Source organism: Musca domestica, unplaced genomic scaffold, assembly GCF_030504385.1.
Source record: "Musca domestica strain aabys unplaced genomic scaffold, Musca_domestica.polishedcontigs.V.1.1 1, whole genome shotgun sequence".
Lineage (NCBI taxonomy): Eukaryota > Metazoa > Arthropoda > Insecta > Diptera > Muscidae > Musca > Musca domestica.
The window spans coordinates 29,205,386-29,217,766 of record NW_026712114.1 but is presented as its reverse complement, the minus strand read 5'-3'; the positions used below and the strand labels follow the sequence as shown (position 1 = coordinate 29,217,766).

The window sequence follows — 12,381 nt, the reverse complement described above, 5'->3', positions numbered from 1 at the left end:
CCTTCCCCACTAGGGGTTAACATTGTGAATAAATACAAGTCTTCTAAAATACCAAATAATTATTCGACGATCCTATTAACTGGATAAAATATGAAATCTTAGGTCTATTCTTTCTGGTACCTCCTCCATAAGAGTCAAAATTTTGAATAATCATAATGCTCGTAACGTACGAAACCAATTAGCGATTTTCTCCAAACCAAGTGTATCTCAATATTTTTTAAACCAAAGATCGCATGTAAATGTGGTATATATCGGCCCACTCTTTCTGGTACATCCACTCTAAAAATTTAACATTTTCCAACAAATGTATGCCTTACAGGGTACGATAAAACAAAAACTGCAACTGTGCCTTTTATTCTGAAATAAAAAATTCCAAACGCTTTTGCGTTCAATGCACACTGCCACAATCGTTAAGGAATGAATTACCGATTTCTGAGCCCATAAGAAATTCTTTTAATCATTTGTCATAGAAATATGTATGGCATAATGTGACCACATTAAATTCTTTCATTCCAAATTTCACGGCTACTCTCAAAATAGTTTGTATACGATTGGCACTTATCCAAAACATGACAACAAAAGTTACTTAAAAGTTCAGTATGACCTGTTTATACCAAATATTTACCCAACTATATTTAAAAACATTTAGTTATGAAATATTAACCCCGAAAACAATAATTGCAAATCATTGTTGTTGTGATGACGAGATGAGTAGCAGCCATGCCAAATGATGGAGGAGCCATCATAATAAATGTGTGTCAAAAGAAAACAGTAAAAAAATTAAGAAAAATAAATTCAATCAAGTATGTAAAATGAGGCGCTACGTTATATTTATAGAATAGATAGCCGACAGCGAACGAAAATATTTACAACATAATTGTGCGATACATTTTCCATTGCAACAAATTATTGACTCATCTCGAGAAGAAAAAAAACAACAGAAAAATGTGGGGAACGTCCATTAAATGGGAATTAATCAGTGATGAGAAAACAATGAATATTTATTGGGTATTAATTGAATTTTGAATTTCAATTATGTGGAAATATTATAACAAAGAACCATTGCAAGATGATAGGAATTCAATGATTTTAGAAATAAGAAATTAAAAATTTAAAAATATTTGAAACAATATATAAATGTAAGGAAAAATAATTCATCGACAAAAAAAACAATAAACCATGAAAATTTTTTGGGATGTTGTCACTCCAAGTGTTTAACGTCCCTTGACATGTGAGCACTGAACTTGTTGTGTGATAAGCTACTGTAATTAGAAGAATGGAGACATTAACTAGTTGATAAGAAATACTAACGCTAAAATTAGGCAGCTTTTGACACATTATCTTTGGATAACATTGTTGTCGGTGGGAAAGGCAAGCGTGTGCTTCAAGCGTTTGATATCGCCAAATGGTTTCATTTCACACACTTCATGCTTTCAAAACGAATAATTATCTGCTAAAAAAAAACATAATGTTTTGTAGATAGGCGACATTAGTGAAATATTTACGAAACAATGTTTGCTAATAATGCAATATAAAATTAAACAGATATTGATTGTAGACACAATTTTTGAAAGCATGGAACAAATCATTATTATCCACAAATTGTGAAAATCCAAAAGAGAAAATACTTCGACCTTAGAAAGGATTCGATAAAAATGTAACTATGCCGCATAATCGGCTGGAAGATTCTACAAAACTGAAACCCTGAAAGATTTTCCGACAATGTTTGCAAAGTCTCCGAGTAGCAAAATTTGTTTTTAAGTACTTTGCAAGGAGAATTTGAACGCACTAAAGACTTATGACTTTCACAGGGGCACTATTCAAAAACATAGACTATTTTTAAATTTTCCACAAGGTTCTCCATTCTGTCATTAATCTTTACAGATCATTGTTTTCTTAGTACAAAGGCAAAGCGAGGAAGCACCTTATCCTACATATAAGTTTGGCCAATTTAAACTTCTGAATAACTTCATCAAAGAATATTAAAAGCTGCGTTTTTAAAAATGAATACTAATCGGTTTTAGAATTTTTAACAAACCGACTTCATATCATGCTTCCGAAAGAAATATTTAAATCTGTTGATCGACTAGCCGCAAAAATTCCTTAATGCCTATTCCAAAAAAAAATACTAAAAATTTATTTTGTTATCAATTTTAGCGATAGAGCGTTAATTTTATCTTTGTCGTATATCGAAAACGTGAGCAAATAGTCTATTGACGCTTGTCATCACATGCTTTTTTCAACATAAAAGAGAAAAAAAAAATAATCTTATATTCGGTGCTTACCACAAATTTGTAAAACTATTGTTTGCACGGCAAATATTCAGCAGACAACAATTTAAAATAACTTCTTCGCGAATTATTTAAACAAATATTTTAAAAGAGAATTTAAAGGTTCTTTTAACTACATAGCAATTTGACATTTAAAAAACTGAAAAACATTTTCAAAATACAAATTTATAATTTTATAAAGTAATGAAAATATGAGTGCCGAAATTCAAAGTTTAATATGAGGCATCTTTAATAACCTGTATCGTATTTTTTTCATTTAAGGGCCATATTTTAAATGGTTTAATTTCTGCAAACATTTTGGATTATTGCTGTCAACAGTGTTTAATTTTGGAAGAAAATAATATTGTGATGCATCTATGTTGTATTCAATTTTGTGGAAACCCCTCAATATTGCATTCATATGTGTGGGTTTTCCCCAAAATAGTAATTATGTGAAAAGAATGTAAAATAAACAAAACCAACTGTTGCATGTTCAAAAGTCTATTTGAAACAATAAAACTCCGACAACCTTTCTGATTGAGCCATGGTTTAAATTAAAGTTCTATTTACTGAGACCACATTCATACCTCTTGGTATATAACAAAAGACATTTATGGCCAGAAACTTTGACTCCAAAGATATACATTTTCGGGTTTAATACACACGTCGAGTATGGCATAAATCTTGCAAAATAATAAAGCACAGGATGAGATGAAAAAACTGCAACCAACTTCAGACTGCTGTCATTTCTAAGCCACACGCCCGACAGCTGTTAATATTATTCCAGTAACAGCTCATTACATTGTTTACAAGCGTACAAAAGAATTTTGGTGAGAATTTTCCAGAAAAAAAATTATTCGAGCTAAAAAAGTTATGTGAGCTGAACATATAGAAATATTCCATCGGCAAATATTGAAAAATGAGCTCGGGGTAAAGCCTTTGAAATTCCAAAAAGAGCAAGAACTTACACCGCAACAGAAAGAAAATAGACTCAAAACAGCTAAAGAGTGGCTTCGCTTGGCCGAAAGTGGTGAACTGACAAATTTGGTTTTCTCCGATGAGAAAAAAACATTCGTTATCCATAAGTTTTTAAACAAACAAAATGATCGTGTTTACTTGCCAAAGAGCTCAGCTGAAAATGTGCACCTTCGGTTGGCCAGCAGAACTCAAGCGCCGGCCATGATGATGGTGTGGGCCGCAATATCAGCCCATCGTCGCTCTCCGCTAGTATTAATTGACCGTGGCATCAGAATAAATACCGAATATTATCGTGAAAATATTCTGGAGGGTGTATTAAGGCCTTGGGCACGCAAACATTTTGGCCGCAGACCTTGGACATTCCAACAGGACTCAGCACCATCGCAGTCAGCACGCGCCACCCAAGAGGGGTTCATTTCCAGCGCACAATGGCCACAAAAATCTACAGATAACAATCCGTTGGACTATTGTGGAGTAAGCAAGCGCTTCGCCGGGAATGGGCCAAAATACCGCAGAGCGTATGACGGTTTCACTGGCCGTTTGAAAGCCATAATTCGTGCCAAATGTGACCAATTCGAACATTTCCGACATCTTTTGCTTTCATCCAATAAAATGTAAAAATTATGGCATTTGACTTTGTTGCAGTTTTCTATCTCACCCTGTATGAGGTAGAAATAAGTTAAAAACAGTCAAGACGTATTTCTAAGAATCCACGTTTTGTGTCAAAACTTAAGTAACCAAAATTTCAAAGGGAACTTGAAATAATTAAGGCCGGTAGTTTATGTACTTTGAGTATGCTTTAAAGACAGCAGCAAATATAGGAGATACATCCCCTAGGAAGTGGCGTGTAAAGCTGCCTATTAGTCAGTGAAAAGAATAACAGAACGAAAGCACTTTAGGGTATTTGGTTCAGTATCAACATCATTGTATATTCACCGGTGTAGAGCATATCCATGATCCGGGTTAATTATTAAGGAAATCATAATTTCACTGAATTTATGAATTTTCACCCATATTATATTTTCAAAATAATGCGACTTTAAACGTTTTTAAGTCTCATTATCGTTTCAGAATTTGCTGGAATAAAAGCTCATGGTCGAGTAGGATTCGGGTCTTTACTGTTCTTTGGTAGCTTTAAGGCCAGGTACCAAGAATTATGCGGTAAAACATTCACTCATTTCATTGCAATATTACAATGAATGCATTTATTGATGAGTCACAATAATCATAAATACTGATAACCTTTCAACACCGATTTCATTGGCTCAAACCAAAATCAATATTACTCTTCCTGATAACTGAAGCCAATGCTCAATGTCGCTTGCAAAGTATTTGTCATTATTTATTTTAACCGACTTGAACGTCAATATAAATGCACTACTCACTCACCTGAACATTTCTCAGCTTATCTTCGAGTGCACTAAAAGCCAACTGTAAGGCGGTATATTCATCACGCAATGTTGTATTGAGGTTTTTCAATTCCTCTAGACTTGATTTTAACATTTGCACTTCAGCCTTTAAGGAAGCGTTGGTATTTTTCTGTTCTGCAAGACTGCATGGACGGCATCATGGAAGAAAGTGAAAACAGAAGAAATTACAAAATTCAATTAAGCCATGTCACATTGCACATTTTACCTTTGTTCCTTGCTGGCAATGATTTGCTGTTGTTTTTCCATTTTTAGATTTAAGTCGACTATTAGTTGGGAATTCTCGCCTTTACGCTTGTGGAGGGCAGTTAATTCTTCCTGCTGGGCCAGCAGTTTCTTTTCCAAGGCGGCAATGGCCAATTGGGCGGCTGTACTGTCTTTTCCGCCACCACCACCTGTTGAGATGGCCGTTCGTAATTGTTCATTTTCTACGGATATTTTTAGATTGTCCGCCTTGAGTTGGGCAACACTGTCCAGCAAGCGATTATCTGGGGGACGAAAGGAAACATTAAGTAACAATATTCCATGTCAACAACAGAAACGGCGACATCAACATCGGCGGTATCCATCCATCCATCCCCAGCATCAACAAATAAACAAAACAAAAATAACGCACGCATGCACATACAAACACACACACCTACAGTAAGGTTTATAAACACAAACTATAGACGACCTTGACCCTCTTCTCTTCCTCGCTTTACAAATGTCTTATATTGGATGCGTTGTTGTGCAGCTTCTGATGCTGTGCCTAGCCATTTTGTTGTTGTCGTCGTCATTTCTGTTGTAATTGGACAACACTTACTTTGCTGTATGATTTCTTTGAAGGGTAACACATCGCGCCTATTACGTTCCCGCAAACGATTGATTATGGTCTGGCGATATTCTTGATCTTCTTGAGCCATTGTTGTGTCGTTTCTAATTAAAGTTATCCAAAGTTCAATGCTTCTCTCTACGATCAATCCTTAACACTGACCACCAAAAAAATCCCCTTTCCGTAGAGGTTGCAATCTTCCGTTTTATTTTTCTTTTCTATTATATCTCTGCGTTTCTAAGTTTGCCGTTGCTTTGTTTCTTCGTCACTACCGTTGTCGTCGTCGTCGCGTCGCACTTGCACCAATCTTCTCCGCGTATTACACTGTCCCGGGACATTTATGCGTTCTTTCACATCCAAATGTGATAATCGCTTTCTCCAAATTTTGAGATAAAAAAGTTGTTATTTATGACTCCAATTTGTGTGCCCAATTGGTAATTTGTCAAATTGGGGTTTTGTTTTGTTTTCGTTCGTTTTGACAGCGATTACAATGACCACCGATGGTCGATAAACAGCTGTTGTGTGAATTGCACCATCGAGAGTGCTGCAATTAGTGGCGGACGTACTCACTATGTTACGATAAATACGTGTTGCTACGGGGAAATTGATGTACAATCATGGTACTATGAAGAATTGCACCATACGTACAATATCAAATCGTCAAGTTACCTGGAAAAAGAAAATTTTATTGGAGAAAGGTGTTTTTAATAATTCGAATATGATGTTTTCCTCGGCTTTCCTTCTAAAATCTTATTTCTTTCCTGGAAAATATGTCTGAATTGGGACAATCTGGAACAGGAGAAAATAAATGATAGACAAAAGGAATTTTTAAGAAAATTTGCAAGGATATTGTGTCATTTTAAAGTGTAGGTTAATGTGACTACACGTAGGTAGCTTAACATCATCGCATGTCACATAATAAGAACAACGTTGGGGGAATCCTAGTGACAAAATAATGAACAAAGGTATTCCGACCAAGATATATATAAACGTTGTTTTTATAAAAATAAAAGCAATACGATTAAGCTTCACACAATAAAAAGGTAAGGTATAGCTACCAGCTTATTACAATTATTTTTAAAGCTTGAAATTTGACAAGGTAAATTACAGAAATGCGAAGATGGGAATGCTTATTTGAAATAAATGTACCTTTTTAATTTTACCGTGCTACCATGGTAGAATTAAGACGGTAAAGTCATGAAATCATATGTTCACACTTTTTTCTAAAATATTCATTTGACAACATCTCATTGTCAAAATGTATACATGTAAATCCATTATACATACGCAAAGCAGGAGTTGGAACCTGTTTTCTATGCAGTGCAATTTGACAAGGTAAATTATAGAAAATGCAGAGTTGGGTGTGCTTATTTGGAATAACTTTACATTCTTAATTTTACCATGCATGCTACCTTCTTATATTTAGTATTTTGAAAATTTAAGCGCCATTGTCAAACGGAATGGTTCAAAATTCGGTATTCCCAGTTCGCAATGGATTTTATTTCCTGTAACATATTTATCTATACCACGCAACGTCAAGACTCAAGACAGAACAGTTTGTATTGAAAATGAGATATATCGGCTTACGTTTTGTTGTAGCCGCCATATAACGGTATGGCACCCGTATAACAGTACCTAACGATATTTGGTATTTTGATGGTTTTACCCATTTTAAAATCAAGGAGGTAAAGTCATTTCAAATAAGCATTCCCATCTCTGTATTTTATGTAATTAATCCTATCTAATTTCACTGCATATAAAACAGGCTCCCATCTCTGATTTAAGAATATACAATGGATTTTTAAATATAAAATTTGACAATGAGATGTTGTCAAATGAATAATTAAAAAAAGTATACATGACTTTACCTTCTTAATTCTACCATGGTATTACCCATGGCATAATCACAGAAGGTAGAACAAAGCTATATGCTAAATATTTTTTTCTTTTAGTGCTCTATTCTGTCAAAACATATTCACAGTTTGTATGCGTGTGTGTTTTGTTTTGAATGAAAAATAAAATAATTTGAAATTATTTTAAACTTAAGTGCAACAGAAATGCATATTTATTGACGTAACTAGGCAACAAATTGTAAATTTAAGGATAAAACTGTATTGTCCCACTATCTTAAATTAAGTTTTTTGAAATAAATTCAACATTCCACTCATGGTACAATGAATTCAAGGTAGGGCAGAACTACCATATGATTTCAATTTTTTTTATTTTTCTGGCTTAATATGTCAACTTTATTTGTTTATGTGTGTGTATTCTTTTCAATAATAAATAAATTGTTCAGAAAATATTCAAATTCGGGTGTTTTAGAAATGCTTATTGCGACGAATGCATCGACAAAATCTACAGTTTTTGTCGCGAAATAAACCATAACAGATATATAGAACATGATTTTGAAAACAAATTTTGACCTTTCATTCATTTTTCGCGGTTTGAAATTATTTATTCAAAATAAATGCAACAAGTTGTTCGATTTTTTATTGTTTTGATACTAATTCTGACATTACAAGCCAAACAGGTAGACCTCTATACTTGCAATTTTTTCAAAGTTGACCTACCTTCTCTTCATTGTACCATGATTCCACTCATATTTTGAGATTTTTTTTCTCCAAAATAAGAAATTTTTAAAGAATGTAAAATAAACAAAATCAATTGTTGCATATTTAAATGTCTATTTGATATCTTAAGACTCCGCTACAGAGTTGCATTTTCTTAGTTTCTTGATGTGGAGCAACATTTAGCTATGGTTGTACCCACATTTTCCAAGGCCTCCATAGAACCACTATATTTTTTTTAAACTCTTACCGATCTTACTAGAGTTGTAAGTTTAAAGTGGAACACGTTTGAATCCATATGAGGTATATAATGTCATTTGTAAAATAAATATTACCCAATATACTGAAATAAACCCTAAATAATAATCTATCTCAAAAAATAAACCACAACCCTGCGCCATGTCATCTCAAAATAAAATTAGATGCTTTACTATTTTGTAATTTGCTCGACTCAATCCTTCCTACGTATTTTTATTATTCAGAGCGCTTTGTTCTTGTTACGTTTCAGTAATTAATGTCTAAGTTTTTGATGTAAATTATACACTTGCGGCATCTATATGTCAGCATTGTATCGACATAAATTCTCAGCATACGCTTATTCATTCATAGATGTCGCTAATCGTCGGAGGTTCATGTCTATGGTTATGTATGCACTAATTTGCTTGAAGGTTTTCATGCGATATGTTGGATTATTTTAATAATAGTTTACTTCAATTTTTAAGCATAGAATACGAATGCTTTCTTAGTCACAGAATGATTGCATTGTATAGCGACATTTTTTGCTTATTTGTTTTGTTTCAATTTCCAATCGAATGAGATGACCTTGAGTTATGACAACACCTACAGTTAATATGAAATTGCAATTTTTTTCTGATGAACAAGGAAAACATTATTTAGATTTGCTTTTCGTAACGTCCGTACGTTTAGAACAAAAAAAATTGATATATGTGCAAATATAAATTTAGGTGTATTCATAATTGAAAAATATAATATTAGAGAAAAATATCATAGAAATTATAAGAAATAATCCAACGCACCATTAAATGAAAAACAAATAATTCCCACCTTACAGTAATGGGTATTGGCCCGTTCCCGGCGAAGCACTTGCTTAAGGTGATCTACACTTTGGTATTTTTAAGTGCCAACTTTGCTTTCCAAAATACTTCAGACACAATAGTCCAACGGATTGGTATCCGGAGATTTTGGTAGCCATTGTGCATTGGAAATAAAGCGAAGAACCTCATTTTGTAACCATTCTAGGGTGGCGCGTGCTGAGTCCTGTTGCAATACACCCTCCAACGATACTATTCCGATGCCACGGTAGATTAATACGAGCGGAGAGCGACCATCGGCTGTTATGGCGGCCCACACCATCACCATGGCCGGCGCTTGAGTTCTGGTGGCCAACCGAAGGTGCACATTTTCAGCTGACCTCTTTGGCAAATAAACACGATAATTTTGTTTCTTTACAAACTGCTGGACAACGAATGTTTTCTCATAGGAGAAAACCCTATTCGGCAGTTTATCACTTTCTTTCTGTTGCGGTGTAAGTTCTTGCACTTTTTAGAATTTCAATGGTTTTACCCCGAGCTCATTTTTCAATATTTGCCGAATGGAATATTACGATATGTTCAGCTCACGAGGCATTCCTTGACGTCGGGCTACTCTACCAGTATCAAATTAATAAGCGATGGCAATATGAAAACGTGGACCTAAATATCCAATGTTCTGCCACCGAAATTAGAACCCATTACGAACTACAAATGGGGTAAGTGCGCCTAAGTTTGGCAAGTCCCAGCAGTCGGCAGTTTTGAAATTTAAACTTAAATAACTAAGAATAGAATTGACCAAATAATGAAATAATTGCAAAAAAACGTCAACTGTGTTCTCTGCTCTCTTTCTGTAAAAAAACAGTGAGCTCCTATCATTTATTACGAGAGAATAACGGCTTTTGTCAGTGAGTGTCTTCCAACACGTGCGATAGTTGCTTGTTTGTAAGGAAAAAATTAGTGGTGGCGTCAACTCAATAATCGATTTAAGTAAATTAAATTTAATACTTTTGGAATCAGAAATATTTTATAATAGTCAGTAAAGATCATTTTATAACTTAAAACCAGTAAAGGAAGTCCTGAAGTCTGGCGGGATCGACTTTATGATACCCTACACCACTTTGCTAATTTAGTAGAGCTCCACATAACAATTAAAAGTTTTTAAGGGAGAATTCAATCATACACGCTATGATTATAATTATTATTTAAAGTTCAAAGGACTAAATATGCCGAAGCATTTGTGTCTTTTAAATTCGGACTTGTATTGCCCACTTGGTGCAAAATTAATTTGAAATTAGATAAAGACATATATGGGAGCTATATCCAAATCTGAACCGATCTCGATAAAATTTGGCAAAGATATTTCTGAGCTGTATTTGATATATTTCCTTGAATATCGTTGTTACGGAGTGCATATTACGGCTGTGGGTAACAAATACAACAAATCGGATGAACAGTATATATTGGAGCTATAGCTATATCTGAACCGATCTTCACCAAATTTGGCATACTAGTTTCTAGGCTCAATTCGGTCGCATGTGCCATTCCATCCCATTTGGGCAAATATTAGATGTTTGGAGCACAATCAAAGGTAAATCGGACGAAGTTATATATGGAGCTATATTCAAATCTGAAACGATCTCGATAAAAATTAGCTAATGTATTTCTGAGCTGTATTTGATATATTTCCCCCAATATTGTTCTTACAGAGTGCATATTATGGCTGCAGAGGACAAATATAACAAATCGGATGAACAATATATATGAGAGCTATAGCTATATCTGAACCGATTTCGATCAAATTTGGCATACTTATTTTCAGGTCCAATTTGATCGTACGTGCAAAATTCCATACTGTTCGGACTGATATTACACGTTTGGTGCACAATAAAAGGCAAATCGGACGAAGATATATATGGGAGCTATATCTAAATTTTGACCGATTATTTCCAATAGGGTTCGTCCTTGGGCCAAACAAATGATTTCATCTAGATAGGGCAATAAATGCGAACTGTACTTTGTTTACAAAAATGCATGGACAGACGGACTGTCGGACATGCATAAATCGACTCAGAATGTGATTCTATGCAGATCATCAAAAGGAACTATGGGTCTATCTCGTTTCCTTTTGCCTGTTACAAACAAATGCACAAAGACATAATACCCTGACCATCTTGTGGTGTAGGGTATAAAAAATACAAATACAAAATCATCAAAACTGTTATATGGGGGCTATACCAAAACTTGGACCTATACATACAATGTTTCGCTACCGAAGCTAGAGCCAATTACGAACTACAAATACCAATTTTTAAACAAATCCGTGTCTAATCTAGACCCAATACAAATTGTTCTGCCAAATTTTTAAGCTCTTCGTCAAATAATGTGGGCTGTATCGTGATTTCAACAGACAGACTGAAATCGTTAATTCGACTTAGAATTTTATGCTGATTATGAATAGATATACTTTATGGGGTATACGATGAATATTTAGGAATGTTACAAATGGAATGACAAAGTTAATATATCCTCCTTTTCAAGGTGGAGGGCCGAACTTTTAATAACCTCCACCATTTTGAAAGAATTTTTAAATTTTCAAAACAATAAAATCCGTTAAAAATTATGTTACTATCTTAAAAATACCGAATGTAACCATTATATTAGGGTCTATGCGACGACATGGACCTGCATAGACAACTTTTGTCATAGCCCATTACAATATTCAAATGCAAAACTTAAAAAAAATCGGTGAATATTGTAGCTAAACTCATCAATATACCGAATATAGGTAGGTACTATTACATGTGGCCATACGAACACGTGGACCTGCACAGACAGTTTCCTGTCTAATGCTTTAGTATGCATTACGAACTTCAAATGCCTAATTTAAAACAATTCCGGTGAATAATGTCGCTAAAATCACCAAAAAAATACCGAATATCGGGAGGTACCGTTATATGGGGGCTATACGAACACGTGGACCTGCACAGACAATTTTCTGCCACAGGCTGTAGTATCCATTACGAACTTCAAATACTAAATTTGAAATTTGAATAATGTCGCTAAAATCCTCAAAATACCGAAAATCGGAAGGTACCGTTATATGGGAGCTATACCAAAACATGGACCTGCACAGACAATTTTCTGTCATAATCTGTAGTATCCACTACGAACTTTAAATAACAAATTTGAAACAATTCCGGTAAATATGTCGCTAAAATCATCAAAATACCGAGTATCGGGAGGTACCGCTATATGGGGGCTATACGAAGACGT

At 34.4% G+C, this 12,381-nt stretch overlaps 1 protein-coding gene across 4 annotated transcripts in view; it reads right to left on the bottom strand.

The window, feature by feature from the left end:
• The window catches only part of LOC101901279 (autophagy-related protein 16), a 342,937-nt gene extending 336,949 nt beyond the window's left edge, over nt 1–5,988 (bottom strand). For 2 of the 4 annotated variants that reach the window (XM_059121456.1, XM_059121460.1), the window contains exons 1-3: nt 5,481–5,988; nt 4,884–5,163; nt 4,638–4,800 (exon numbers count right to left, since the gene is read on the bottom strand). In XM_059121456.1, the coding sequence (XP_058977439.1) occupies nt 4,638–4,800; nt 4,884–5,163; nt 5,481–5,580 (543 nt within the window). In that variant the 5' untranslated portion in view covers nt 5,581–5,988. The remainder of the gene's footprint in view (nt 1–4,637; nt 4,801–4,883; nt 5,164–5,480) is intronic. The other 2 variants (XM_059121462.1, XM_005190929.4) reach the window with 2 other exon arrangements.
• Nucleotides 5,989–12,381: the final 6,393 nt, after the last annotated feature.